The sequence below is a fragment of the Festucalex cinctus genome, chromosome 1 (genome assembly GCF_051991245.1).
Source record: "Festucalex cinctus isolate MCC-2025b chromosome 1, RoL_Fcin_1.0, whole genome shotgun sequence".
NCBI lineage: Eukaryota > Metazoa > Chordata > Actinopteri > Syngnathiformes > Syngnathidae > Festucalex > Festucalex cinctus.
Genome location: NC_135411.1, coordinates 30,969,109 through 30,984,902, shown reverse-complemented (window position 1 = coordinate 30,984,902; position 15,794 = coordinate 30,969,109). Strand labels below are relative to the sequence as shown.

The 15,794-nt window shown below is 41.3% G+C and overlaps 1 protein-coding gene across 1 annotated transcript; it reads right to left on the bottom strand.

The window, feature by feature from the left end:
* Positions 1–2,616: 2,616 nt before the first annotated feature.
* Positions 2,617–12,139, bottom strand: btbd17b (BTB (POZ) domain containing 17b). Its single transcript, XM_077528461.1, has 3 exons — positions 11,956–12,139; positions 5,992–6,277; positions 2,617–3,742 (listed from the first exon to the last, which is right to left on the bottom strand). Exons 1-3 carry the CDS (start codon positions 12,041–12,043, stop codon positions 2,668–2,670), a joined length of 1,449 nt encoding a protein of 482 aa, XP_077384587.1. The 5' UTR covers positions 12,044–12,139; the 3' UTR covers positions 2,617–2,667.
* Positions 12,140–15,794: the final 3,655 nt, after the last annotated feature.

The window sequence follows — 15,794 nt, the reverse complement described above, 5'->3', positions numbered from 1 at the left end:
AGGCTGCAATGGATGCCGAATGAGCAACAATTTACATAGTTTGTGATACTAAACAATATTTACTAGAATAGTGCGAAAGTCCATGTAAGAAGTCGAAGCACTGCAAGAAGACGTCATCAGGCAAGTGGGTCCTCATCCAAACCGGTCGAGGCAGCGATCTCCATGGCAGCAACTCCAAGGTGATGGTCCGCCCCGCATCTCATCCCGGTCAACCAGTACAGAACTTATAAAGCAGCATCAAAATTGGTCATTGACACCAAACTCCCCCTCCAGGCCGCGAAGAAGGGAGGAAAAGAAAACAACGGCAATCACCAGGCCCACATCATTCAGCCAAATGCAAGAGTATAAAAATTAGACTTAAGGCGCGATTTAAACATTTCTACAGAGGAAGCAGCTCTGACCTCCGAGGGTCGGGCATTCCAGAGCACTTGAGCCCGAATCGAAAATGCTCTTAAACCCCTTATTTTTGGCTTTTGGAATCACCGAAAGATCAGAGTGTTGCGAACAAAGGTTTCGTGTCGAAACGTACGGGACTATGAAATCGATGAGATGGGAACGCACTAAGGCGTGTAATATTTTAGATGCAAGTAACCAAACCTTGAAATCACATCTCAAGTGGACCGGAAGCCAATGCAAGTTGGCTAATATCGGGGTAATATGATCGAACGTCGTCTCTGTGTGCCCTGCGATTGGTTGGCAACCAGTCCAGGGTGTCCCCCGCCTACTGTCCAGAGGCAGCTGAGATAGGCGCCAGCAGCCCCCGCAACCCTTGTGAGGAATAAGCGGTCAAGAAAATGGATGGATGGATGGATGATCGAACGTTCTCATCTGCGTCAAAAGTATAGCTGTAGCATTTTTTACCAAGTACAGACTTTTAAAACTGGTCATGGGAAGACCAGAGAATAATACAGATGTAAACAGATGCTGATGACGTGCGGGTCCGACAACCAACATCTCAGTTTTATTGGGGTTAAGGAGCAAAACATTTAGCGACATCCATTGTTTAATGTCGGCGAGGCACGTCTCCAGTTTACAGCAGTTGTGCGGGTTTGTTATTTCTCGAGGCAAATATAGATTATTGTTAGCATAACAGTGAAAGTTTGTTATATTTATGTATAATATCACAAAGCGGAAGCATATAGATGTTAAACAAGAGAGGGCCAAGTACTGGCCCCTGTGGGACTCCACACGTAACATTACATAAGCTCAGAGGTCGCATTGCCATGGATTACAACGGTGCGTTCTCTCTGAGAGGTACGAACGAACACGCAAGTGCTAAGCCTGAAATGCCAATACATGATTGGAGGCGTTCTAGTAAAATATTATGATTGACGGTATCAAAGGCAGCGCTAAGATCGTGCAATAATAATATTGACGAGGTATTGGAGTCCATTGCTAGGAGAAGATAATTAATTTAGCAAGGGCTGTCTCAGTAGAGTGATCATAACATTATGACTCATAATGACAATACAGTTGTAATATTTTGACTCCATCATAATTTTCACAACATGTACAACTTTATTTTTGGAATAGTAAAACTTTTGGCTATAACAAAATGAGACTCAAGTTGTATTAACGTCTTTCCTTCCATACATATTCTACTTGCTAACCCAATTCAATTTTATTATTGTACATGCAATATAATGTATGCATAATATTTTGATTTTGTTGTCATAATAATACTACTTTATTCAGTAAAATTACAGCTTTTTTTTCTTGTCGTATAACGAAAATAAAGTTGTCATATTACGACTGATATTCTCTTATAGATTTCCCCCCAACATATTAATACATTTTTCTTAAAATATTTTTTCTCATAACAAGAATAAAGTTGTCCATAGTTTGACTATCACAAATGTGTGCCTTAATCCTCACAACAGTAATTAAATTACAACAGGAGTAACATTTTAATATTTTCACTGTAGTAAATATTTAACTCAATTCTTGCAACTTTGATTTTTTCCAATATGAGAAAAAAGTAGAAAGTGTGGACTCTATGGTGATGAAACAACTTTATTCTGGAAACATCACAACTTTTTGTAATAACTCTACTATATATTTTTTTCTAATACTCCGTTTTGTTCATTATGTTGAACCATCTGTGACTTTTACTCAGATTTTCCCAATGGTGGAGCTTCATTTAAATATTGCTAAAATGTACGTCACAATAAATAGGGAGGAATACTAAAGCTGCAATTAAATTCTCAATTATTATAAATAGAAACTACTGAACAAAAAGGAATGCTCAAATGGCTTTGTATTTCCATCATCATGTATCTAAATGTAATTTCATATTCTATGAACTAAACATCTATACCTGACTAGCTATGAAATAAAATTACAGTCGTGTGGGATTATATTCGAATTCTAAGCAATAAAAGGAAGACATTCAAGGAAAAAGAAAAAACTGACAAACTACACATTGCCTGAACAAATACAGTACAATGATTTTTGTTATGTGCATGACATACTATAAAACATTTTGTAAATAATTGGAAGACTATTACAGCACAAAGTATTGAAAAATGTGTGTATGCTGCAATATGAGGACAACTGCGCGCGCGTGTGTGTGTGTGTGTGTGTGTGTGTGTGTGTGTGTGTGTGTGTGTGTGTGTGTGTGTGTGTGTGTGTGTGTGTGTGTGTAGGGCAGACACCCACAGTTGCCAACTATTTCTTCGCAACAAGCAAGGTGTGGTAGAGCGGTTTTATCACAATGTGCAGATAGAGGGAGCTGTCGATCAGGTACTCGGAAACGCGACGCTGCAAGTCCGCGCCCGCCAGGAAGTCTCCCGCCTCCTCCGTGCTTTGGTGGAAGTTGTAGACGTGGCGGACCACCACTTTGCCTTGCTGCCTGGCCATCACGATCACCGTCTTCTGGAAGCTCACCCCTGCAAAGTCCGGACTGGACGTGGCCGGCGTGACGATGATCCTCGGCCGGCCTCCGTCGGTGCGGGTGGGCTGCATGGCTCCCATCTCCGTGTAGGTGGACCTGGCGCTCAGGGGGAGCCAGCGAGGGGAGAAGAGTGAGTTCCACGTCACCCGCTTGCTGGAGTCGTGGCCGCTGGGGCCCAGCTGCGTCTGGAAGCTGAAGCTGCGGTCGTCACGCGTCGGGTTGTTGATGATCCAAGGGGAGCCCCAGGAGGAGGACAGGTAGTTGCGGGGCGTGAAAAGGCTGCAGTTGACGTCGAAGTATTTGGCCAAAGTGATGGGTGACGCCGAGTGGAATTGGAAGGCCAGGTAGAGGAGATCCCGGATGGACTCGTAATACTTCTGCATGAGGGGGGACTGCTTCTGGAGACGGAAGAGATACTGAGGGGGGATCATGCCGTAGCGGACCAATCTTAGGGCCGTCTCCGTTGTCTTGCCGACGGGCTGGTTCTGGTTGATCCACGCCTCCAGGGCCTCGTAGAGCTCCAGCTCCGTCTGCAAGATGAGGTCCGAGCGCTGGAGCAAGGAGAGGAGCAGTTCCTCACTGATGGAGCCCCATTCCTGACTCTGCAACACCGACGACAGGTTCCACGAGAGATACTGCAGGCAGCTGTCCCTCAGGCCCACGTCGCCCGTTTGCAGCGCGTAGTTGTACCAACCAACTACATGGCCTGTGGGGGAGTCGCTCGACAAGTGTTGGGTCATGTACTGGGTCAGGCCCTGCTGCAAGCTCCACACGTGGTACTTGCTGGCCAGCTTGTGCAGAGAAATAGCCTGGTCCAGACGCACAGACACGTCACCGCAGTACAAGTACCTGCGGAAAGAACAGAAACACATTGAAAAATGAGAGAAAACAGCACTCTGACGTTTTCCCTTCTGAGTCACCCAAAAGCCCACACTGTCCTGTTTTAGATTGCAAGCCTCAAATACAAGGCAATGTTTAAAAAAAAAAAAAAAAAAAAGACAGTGGAAAAGCACATACAAACTTATTTTTGAAAATGGGCACAAATTGTCATGAGCTGGAGGTTGGATCCCAAAGCGCAGAGTCTCTGCGAGGAGGGGACTTGAGACGACAGCAACTCCGCCGAGACGAGGGAACTTGAGATGACGGCAACTCTGCAGAGACGAGGGAACTTGAGCTTGATAAAGATGGACTTGACTTGACTTGACTTGACTTGACTTGATGCCGCAGCGGACATGGTTCTTGGACTTGAGGCTATAGCAGACGAGGTTCTTGGACTTGATAACGATGGACCTGACTTGACTTGACTTGACTTGACTTGAAGCCGTGGTAGACGAGGTTCGGGGACTTGAAGCTGAGGTGAAGCCTCTGGTCGGTTGGGGAACGCTGCGAGAGGGCTGTTCCCATCCCGGAGTCTGATTTATCAGCATTGGGGATCGGTGCTGGGACAGGCTGACTGGTTGGCTAAAATCTTTAGCGGATCTCTCAGACTAGTCAAGGCTGGATCCTGACGTCCAAGCAATTGGCCTTGGGAGTCTAGGGCATGGCACATCTTATTTAAATCTGCGGGATCCATGTGGTCGGATTATTCTGTCATGAGCTGGAGGTTGGATCCCAAAGCGCAGACACAAATAATATTTTAACTATTTATTCACATCGAGAAGCGTGGAACAAACTTGACTAGGCGAGAAACAAAGAGAGTTGCACAGAGGACAGTAGTAACAGAAGTAATAATCCGACAAAGACACACACTTCTCAGGAGGCTTATACAGACAAGGAATCGATCTGATTGGGTGTGGCTAGACATGTGGGTAACAGGACTGACATGGAATTATCTGATTGGCTGTTGACCAGGTAAAGGGATTAATGATTCTTGACATTACATAGCCCTTGACATCACATAACATCACATAGCCTAAAACCAGTTGAAACTAGATGCTAATTACATTCGTTCAAAACAGACACTTGTTACATCAGTACATAACAGACACTTGACCTCACCGTCACGAACCCAACTTAACAGGTCATGAACCCATACTTAACCCTGGCGTGACCCCAGACATGACACGAATTGCAAACGTGGAAGATAATCTACTAGGAGGGCGAAGCCAGAATTGCGGCCATGCCAAATATGCTAAATTTCCACTCAGTGCATTTGATCATACAAACAGATGAATGTAGCACACATTGTGATTGGTCAAACCTGAGATTTGATTTGAGTTTTTATTTCGAATATGCATAAAAAAAATATCGTGATCGTGATGACGTTATCCCGTGCGTAACCGGAAGCCTACCTTGAGTCACTTTTATTTTTTTCCAATTCTTTATTTTACTCCTTTCCAAGTGTAAATATTACTCTAAAACTGAGTCTATTGGTTTCACCCAAAATAGAGTCCAATTTACTCTATGCAGAATTTACTGTGTAGATATGCAAAAACCTTTTTTCAGTTGAATTGCAAACAGCACCACTGTGCATAAACATGACGAGGAGGTGCAGGCAAAATGAGAGGCAGAACAGATGTTTTTAGCATTTTTGAAATGACAGGAACCAAAATTAGTGCAACATATTGTCTATTCCTGAATACAATTTTGGATGTTTTGAATGACTTTCTTGCATTTGGACTGTTTCAGTGCACTGCATCATATGTTTGGTGATGGTCTGTGCAAGAGAAGTTTTTCAGATGTTCCAACCCAAGTTTTAAATGCAATGTTATGCAGGATGGCCACTCGGGATGAGTTAAATCAAACAAAGCACAGTTTTAATGTAGTTAGTGATTGTCTTCCAATTCCATCACTTCAAACTTTATTTTGTGCTAATGTTCCATGGTGAAAATCATCAACACTACCGAAAATGCAAAACCCTCTTGTAAGTGCGGTGGTCACTTTTACACTTTGTGAGAGTGAGTGAGCACGCAATTTACATCCACTATTTGGGACCTTAGTAAATCTGGACCATAGTGTGTCACAGGGTTCATCAATTAAAATCTCTCTGCCATTATTCCGAGCAGCAGAAAAGTCAATTCATGATCCACTTCCTCAAAAAAAAAAAAAACATTCACACCTATGTCTGTGAATCTTGTTTTTTGCTGAGTCCTCCTCACCTGATGAACTTGTCAAAGACGGCGGCGCAGTCGGGCGCCTCCCTCAGCACCACGGTGCTGCCGTTGCGGCTGAGCAGCAGCTCCTCGAACACGTCGCTCTGCATGGTGAGCACCAGGCTGTGGGCCTGGATCACCTTCACCTCGTCCGTGTTGATGGTGTGCACGCGGAGGGTGACGTCGCTGCCGTTGCCCGCTGCCAGCAGGCCCTCCATACGCTGCACCAGGCCCATGGAGTGATTGAGGACGGTGGCCCCCATGTCCGGGGGCGCCTCCAGCTTCAGGGGAGCTGTCGACACACAAGTGGTGGAAAAAAATAATCAAGTAAAAATACTTTGTTCCTGTTTGTGCAGATAATATTTTTTCCCCATTTATGCCGTCTTTCTTTTCAGAGGTATACTTTTTTTTTTTTTTTTTTTAAGGAGTTCTATGCTTTAGTCAGTTTTTCTATCTAGTTGGCGCCTCTGGACAGAGAGAAGAGAAGAGATGGTGGACCTGAAATATGTCTTATTCATCTGCAAAGATCTTATCTACAGCCATAGGGGCTTTCCCACATCTTCAAGAAATAAAAAAATAACTCTAATTTGAGACCACAAGGTTTTGATGAGAAAAAAAAAAGTGCACATTTGGCTACTAGCGATGCTTCATAAGTGTTAGTCGCAGCACAAAGACAATCATTGTCAACAGGGAGCAAAATGAATCAAATATATATATTTTTGGTCCTCAATAGGGTCATGGGTGAGCTGAAGCCTGTCCCATTTGACTTTGGGCGAGAGACTGATAACAACCTGGTCTGATCACCAGCCAATCACAGGGCACATATAGACGGGCACTCATATTCTCATTCACACCTATGGAAGCAAATCAGAGTCCTAAATAGAATTAATTTGTTAGAATAGGAGGAAACCAGAGAAAACGGAACTCAACAAGATTTAAACCTGGAACCCCTCAACTGTGAGGCAGACATGCTATTGCTAACTAATATCACACATTACAAAAATAAATAATATATAATGTAATAATGTGATTTTAGCATTTCTTTTACTCATCCTGATGAGTGTGAATCTCAACTGAAGGGAAAATAATCTTAAATTGGTTGAGCATCCAATTAACCACCTCCTGCAGTGTGCCTTAATTGTGTCATTAGGATTCATGCATTATTTACAAACACATGAATGCAAACATGTATTTAAAAAAAAAAAACTCCCTGGCTCAATACCAGGAAATCTTGTATTGTCACGTGCATTATTTCACCTCTTCTTTACTCCCCCTACTGCACTGAAATGCACCCACAGCAACATGACCGTGCTTTGGACCCCTGCCACTAGATGGCAGCAGCACAACATCCAGCCATCATCATTGGGGTATGGCCCACGGAGGAGGCGGGACTTCCGACTTCCGGGTTTCCACATATCAGCTTTGTTTCCGTTTCCTATTTGCGACGTGTGCAGGTTGATGACTGGTTAGCACGTTCGCCTCCCAGTGCTGAGGACGTAAGCTCAAGTCCAGGCTTCGGCCTTCTTGCATGTTCTCCCTGCGCCTGCGTGGGTCTTCTCCGGGTACTCCGGTCTCCTCCCACATTCCAAAGACATGCAGGGCAGGTTAATTGGTGAATTGTCCCTAGGCCTGTTTGTGAGTGTGGTTGGTTGTTCGTCTCAGTGTTCCCTGCGATTGGCTGGCAACCAGTTCAGGGTGTTCCCCGCCTACTGCCCAAAGCCCACCCCTGCAACCTTTGTGAGGAGTAAGTGGTTAAAGGAACACAAGGCTTATGAAAAACTAACCAGCTATTCTGTGAAATGGATCATTTCAACTTTCCCTGAAAAAAAAAAATGCCAATTTATGTTGCGTAATTATGATTTGATAGCACTTTTTAATGAATATTTTTACGTTAAGTACTGAATCGGGGGGAAACGCACTGATGTGTGAAACCCGGAAATCCGTGGCATCTATCCAATTGACATTGGCTTCCTTGGAGTGGAAGAACATTATCAGTTGGTGGCAGCAGTGATGCGACATTAAGCTGCCAATTGTCCATCCCTTAACCCCACAGAAGAGAACAAGAAAAGAGAATACATTAGGTACAGTTGTGTTATTATGTACTCACATTTTGTGTGTGTTTGAAGTTATGCAAGTTAAGCAAAGGGAAGAACAGTATTCAACTCACAGTTAGACACTCCTGGCCACAGGTTCAATGTATTTTTACATTAGAGACTACAAAAAAAGAACAGTTATGTCATGCACTGTCATCTGTGTCTACATAAAAAATGTGCACATTTCAGCCTACAAAAACTGCACTCGGAAATTGTGCTGTTTCACAGGTAAACAAAGTACCAAAGTCATTTCTTGTGGCTGGATTTGACCTAATTTATTATTATTATTATTATTATGATTATTATTATTATTATTATTATTATTATTATTATTATTATTACTATTATTATTATTATTGTTGTTATTATTATCCATCCATCCATTTTCTTTAGCGCGACAAGGGTCGCAGGGGGTGCTGGAGCCTATCTCAGCAGGCGGGGGACACCCTGAACTGGTTGCCAGCCAATCGCAGGACACACAGAGACGAACAACCATCCACACTCACACGCACACCTAGGGACAATTCGGAGCGCCCAATCAACCTGCCATGCATGTCTTTGGAATGTGGGAGGAGACCGGAGTAGAGCAGGCACGGGGAGAACATGCAAACTCCACCCAGGAAGGCCGGAGCCTGGACTCGAACCCGAGTCCTCAGAACTGTGAGGCAGACGTGCTAACCAGTCATACACCATGCCGCCTATCATTATTATTATTATTATTATTATTATTATTATTATTATTATTATCCATCTATCCATTTTCTTGACCGCTTATTCCTTACAAGGGTCGCGGCGGTGCTGGCACCTATTTCAGCTGGCTCTGGGCAGTAGGCAGGGGACACCCTGGACTGGTTGCCAGCCAATCGCAGGGCACACAGAGACGAACAACCATCCACACTCACAAGCACACCTAGGGACAATTCGGAGCGCCCAATCAACCTGCCATGCATGTCTTTGGAATGTGGGAGGAGACCGGAGTAGAAGACCCATGCAGGCACGGGGAGTACATGCAAACTCCACCCAGGAAGGCCGGAGCCTGGACTCGAACCCGAGTCCTCAGAACTGTGAGGCAGACGTGCTAACCAGTCATACACCATGCCGCCTATCATTATTATTATTATTATTATTATTATTATTATTAGTATTATTATTATTATTATTATTATTATTATTATTAAGCTTTATTAGTGCTTTTGTTAAAGCGATAATGCTGGCAATAACTGATTTTTCTCATTTTGATTATTCCCTATTTTAGCCAATTTGTCCCTGTCTTAATAAAAAAAAAAAAAAAAAAAAGTAATAAAGTGACTCTATAGTTACTCAGTACTTGAGTGTTTTACTTAAGTAATTATTTGCAAATTTATTTTTTGTTTTAACTATATTATTCTAAAGTAATAGTAGCCTACTCTTAAATACAAATCTTGGCTACTGCTCGCTACTCTAGCCACCCCTGGTGCAAAACCACCTTGGGATAATTACAACAAAAGCAGCAAGTAGAAAACAAAACATTTACTTGCTTGTTTAATTTCACACATGAGTGGACAGACACTCTGGAGAGTGGACACATCGATGTTTCATACAAATACTTACATAAACAGCATTTTCCATCATATGCCCCCTTTAATGTTGGATTAAATGACTATTTGTGTGTTGAACTGACAACATACAATTGTGTGCGACAACATGATACTGCAAGCATTACTAGAAAAGATCAGATAAGTTGTGATCTACATTGTTCAAAAAGGAATGTGTCATCTTAAAACAACCAATTTAAAGTAAAAATCAACCAATGAAGGTCATATAAAGTACATCTGAAATTCAAAGATTTGTACACTGATGTGATGAACACTTGTAAAAGAATGCAAATAAAACTGAAAGATTATAGCAAATCCCATATGTGAGGGGACCAGATACAAATTCATACACGCTATTGAGTTATAGGTAAGGTGCAATGTGGAAGTGTGACTTGATCCGGAGATGCACTGGCACGAACAACACAAAGTGCTTGTACAAAAATACATCAGCGAATACACTTCATAAGAATGAAGTTGAGTTTTTACAGAGTAAGTATAGTTTCTGTCAAGAGATATGGGCTTGCCAGCTCAGAGAAATTAAGCATCAGATCTTTTGGTAAATATAGCGAGGAAGGTTACCCGGACACAAATGTGAACCCGCTTCAAGTAATATTGGAACAAGTGGTGGAAAAAAAAATCTTGTCAGACTCCCCTGCATGTACTGAACTATGAGTAGGAATTACAGTGATGTCTTGAGATGAGTTCAATTCAATCCATGACCACACTTGTAACTCAAATCCCTCGTATCTCAAATCATCATTCCCACATTACAGACCATTTTTCCTATTGATAAAATTAGCATTCTATAATATTGCGCTTAACAAAACCACACATTAATGACACAACTAGAATGAAACCGTATTTTCTGCAAATTGCATCAATTAAATGACCATTATGCTGCTGCCTGCATTGGCCACCAGGGGGCAGTAAGAGACGGACAAACGGGTAAAGGCCCTTCACACCTCAGCTCTTCACAGAGGATAAAGAATATATGACTGATTAGTGTAAAGAATTATTATGCATTTCCCATTTTGTGTAGCAATAGCATTAATATTAAGTTAGTAAACTAACGACTAAGCTGTGTGCTTGTTTTAAATACACTATGTGCAGTATACCTACTTTGAGATTAAACTTGTACTGACTAAACTAGGAGTAGCATGAAACCACTGACGCTTCTTTTGTGAAGAAGTGTTCACTGTTATAGTTGAGTTCACTGCCACATATAGTACTCATGAAGTTTGAGCTTACCAGTCAAAGCAAAAATAAAATAAAATTAAAAAAAAATGGCCGAATGAGCTCATATCTCAGGTCATTTATGTCCAGGGCTGAATGGTTTCGAAAAATAACTATATTGCAATGCCCTACCCCTTTCAATAACGATTGTGATTTAATTAATATGTGATTATTTGTTCAAAGTCTTCTTTCAATTTTTTCAACCAACACGAGTAGTAAATCGATCTGTATTATTCAAATAAACAATATCCGATTAATTACACATATTTTGGTCTTGTAAGCTAAATAATAAAGGTGAAGACAAGACAGTTTATCAACTTTGAGGAAAGTAATCTTACTAAACACTTTGACTTGCAGTCTTTTTATGTTTAGGGTTCACTACAAAGACTTCACAAAATTCTACTAAATGAAATTACATTTTATTATATTGGGATTTGATTAGAATTTGCTACATTTTTCAACCTTACTCGTATATCACAAGTCACCATTAATTAAACATTGCCCAAAATACAAGGCAGCCTGCCACTTTTTGTATTCATATAGGCAACTGTCCGTTGCTTCAAGGCAAATTTCTTGAATAATGAGAAACCTTGAAGTTGATAGCGACACATTTATTTCACAATTCCTCAAACGCAACGTATCTCTGCTCTGCCACAAGCGCCATAAAGTCAATCTTACTCGAACAGAATATGATAGTCCACCTTCAGACTTAAGAATCATACCCTGAAGATGAACTTTTAGTTGAGAACAATGTGGATGCATGTGGTCAAAATCGATAGAATGTGGCCTCTTCTTCAAGGGAAGCTTTTTTTTTTCCCCCCCTCAGCTTCCTTAATGTATTGTTGGGCGGGCACAAAGCCAGCCAGCAAATGGACTCTCGTGTCTTGGATGCGGGCAGCGTGAGTGGAATAGACAACCAAGCCATCAGTCCTTTGCCTTGGGGCTAAGCCCTACTACCCGCTGACACGATGGGGAATGCTGGACTGGCAAAGAGCAACACAGCACATCCCATAATTCAGAATATTAGGGAAAAGAGGCAAAGTTAAGTAAAAATAAAAAAAAGCTCTTACCTCCTCTAACTGCTTGAAAGTGGCTGAAGAAGATCAAGGTGGCCCAAGAGACCCTGAGAAGCAAGCCTAGATCATGGGAGGGCATCATCTCGCTTCCTGAACAGTCCTCTCACTGCGGTATTGTTTGCACAGAGGTGTGTTGCCCCCTCGCGTGTGTATGTGCGTGTGCGCTGCCCGGCTTCCCGTCCCGCACGCTTTATGTAGGACGCCGGCCTTTCGCTGGCGCATCTCGCAAACCCAGGCCGACTCCATTGATTGGTGGAATCTGGCAGGGGCGTTGCCATAGCGACGGCTTTGATTTTGAATTCCTCTCGTTTGGATGCTACATTGCATCGATCAGTATAGTCGGCTAAGGACTGCATGGGCCTAATGTTTTTATTTATTTATTTATTTATTTTTTTAGGCACTTTCAACAATCGATATTCATCTTTTAATGGCACACGCACGCAACACCGCACATACAATATCTGGATATTTTTTTTAAATGCCCTTTGTGAGATTTCTATTTCTCGACATTTGCGCTTCAATCACAGCAGACTGCCACTGAGACTATCTGCCAAATACAATTAACGCTCTAATTTGCTCAGCTGGTGGCAGTCAATCAAGTTTCATAATCCATTTATGGGGCCTCCAGTGTGTGTGTGTGCGTTTTAACTAATTACTTTCTCTGATCCCAGTGTTTACCAAACTAATGGGAGGATAATTTGATTGTGTGGGCTCTGCTCATTTCAATTAACGCAAACCTCGCTTTATTGAAACTGAATGTGTCAATCAGGATTGCTCATAGTCACCTTCAGGTTTCAGTAACATTTACGTGAAGTCATTCGCCGAGATTGATATTTTGTAGCGCAACCACAAGGACATGCAGGACTATTTTGTTGTCAATTTACTAAATATGGCGATAAAGAAATATAACCTTGAGATATGAGCTACTTTTTTGCTATAAGCTGTGAGCAAAAATCTGACATACAGTGCATTGTTTTGTTTTGCTGATTATGGCTTACATCTTAAGAAAACTCAAGTATCCTATCTCAAAATATTAGAATATTTCCTCAGACCAAGTAAAAAAGAAAAATGCCATAATCAGCAATATTAAAACAATAAAAGGCTTGCAATATTTCAGTTGATTTGTAATGAATCCAGAATGTATGGCATGTTTGTTTATTTAATTACATTACAGAAAATAAAGGACTTTATCACAATATTCAAATTTTTTGAGACAGTCCTGTCAGTAGAGTAATAAGGGCAAAATCCTTGTCTAAATACTGCACTGTAACTGTACTCATATGACCCATCGACCACCTGAACCATTAGTCCAATCAAATGCAAATGTGAAATGTGCTGGGTTTTACAATGCGCCATGTCCAGTTGGAGACAGATAGCATCACTTTAGATGGAAATGGGTTGCCCTGAGGGAGGCAAGGGGGAGGTGGTGGGGGGCAGCACAGTAAAAAAATAAATAAATAAATAAATAATGCAAGCGTGAGACCCCAAACCCTAGCCGCCGCTATGAATAACCTGACAGGCTCCCAGAGGAGAGCTGGAGTGGCCTTAATGAAGACAACTCCGACAAGACTGGACTACAGAGTCTGTATGGAAGTGACACTATAAATGGGGCCATCTTCCATCACCCCAGGACATTTTCACAGGGATCATGAATATAAATTGAAACTGTTGTAGGGTTCCATTCTATTTAGGTTTTAGAGAGGCAGCATCCTGCAACTTCACATGGCTGTGGACATTTGTATTCTATTGTTTTTTTGCCTCTCCATTTATTTTGAGCCTAAATTGGGTGTAATTTTACACAGTTTTAAAAATGAGATAGAATAGAATAGGATAGGCTGGGATAGGACAGGATGGGGTAGGATAGGATAGGATACGATAGGACAGGATAGGATAAGAAGATAGATAGATAGACAGATAGACAGATAGATAGATTGATAGATAGATAGATAGATAGATAGATAGATAGATAGATAGATAGATAGATAGATAGATAGATAGATAGATAGATAGATAGATAGATAGATAGATAGATAGATAGATAGATAGATAGATAGATAGATAGATAGATAGATAGATAGATAGATAGATAGATAGATAGATAGATAGATAGATAGATAGATAGATAGATAGAAAGAAAGAAAGAAAGTAAGGTCATCCTGAATTTACGTACTTCCTAAGAACACTAGTCTGTGTATTTGTAGACCCCCGTCCCTCTGACACATTTCCGTAAAATGATAAAAGGGCGGAAAAAAACTTGCAAACATGAGCCCTCTGCTCTGTCGTTTTGATAGCATCATGAAATGCATCTTGGGATATATTCCCAGCCAAGTCTTCACAAGTCATCAAGTCATCATCCATCCATCCAAGTTTGCTCCATATGTGATTTGGGTGTTACTAACATATCTATGAGATTAATTTTTCAAAAATCCTTTCCAGTTTAATACATTTTGTAGAAACTTTATTAGTGCGTACACCTCCATTGTTGTTTACATCGAAACGGGTATAAAGAAAGCAAGGTAAATAGCCTTGAAGCGTTCCTAAAAAGAAACAGCATGAGATCGGGAGAGTTACCCTCCCCTACACCGTGCTCTAGAGAGCTCTCTCAATTCATGTCGTTTCTTTGGGAATGCTACGATGTTTATATCTCTTTCTTTATACCCGTTTTGCATTGCTTGGCAGTGCTTCTACGTAACTACGCAGAATGGGTTCCAACGTAAACAACAATGGCGGCATACGCACAAATAAAATTTCTATAAAATGCATTACACTGGAAATTATTTTTTAAAACTGAAACTCATACAGTAGTTATGTTAGTAGAAACCAAATAAATCCTATAGCAAAAACTTGTCATTACAGTCAGGGCTCCTTTTAAGCTAGTAAAGACAAAAACAACATCCGGGTTTGTTTTTATCTGTACTGTCAACTGGAACGTGACATGGGCTACGACTGATGACATTTCAGGAGCTCACAAGGACGTAAGAATGTAGAAGAATGCAAATTTTGTCAATTTGCTGGATTTGTATATCGACCAGCAAGAGATCGATGCACCACAGGGGGCTCCATCACGCAGTCTAAATAGGACTTTTAGTGCAGGCAAAATGCCAGCTAGCTTCAGACAAAAAAGGTGTCCTGGATGACCTTAATCCTGCACTGAGCCTGGGGGGGATGTGCCCCCTCCACTCTAACCCACACCAAACTAGGACTGCAAAACAACACTCATAATATGCTTTTCATACATTACGCTTATTTTGGAAATAGATGTTAAATTGTCAATGTCTATATGCAAAAACGTTTTTCAAAGTATTTTTTGTTACAGAAAAATATTTTTTGTGTGTTTTTGTTTTACTTTTGAGCTGCAGTTTTTGTATTTTATTGTATTTTGGAGCAATATGCTCTTTGTTGGACAGTGACAACATATTAAAAACGTGTGTTAAAGATGTCACTATGACTGAATCACAAACATTTTCTGATTATTTGACAACAAATGAATATGCCTCTGTCTTCATTGGAAAGTTATTGTGTGCGTGTGTGTGTGTGTGTGGGGGGGGGGGGGGGGGGGGGGCGTTAAAATATTATTAATAGTGGGTGAGTGGCTTGCCTTTCAACAGCTCAATCAAACCTCGTCCATTTGGTTGCATAATCCCTTTTAGTCACACTGACAAGGGTCAATTATGAGTATTTGTCCACTAGGTGGCACTCTAAATTAGGTGTACTCAGCAGAGCAGGGTGTACTGTACAGTACAGGACTGTCGTCTCTTTTTAAAGTATGGCAGTCTCAATTAAATAAATAAATAAATCAATTGATTAATTGATTAATTGATTAATTGATTAAT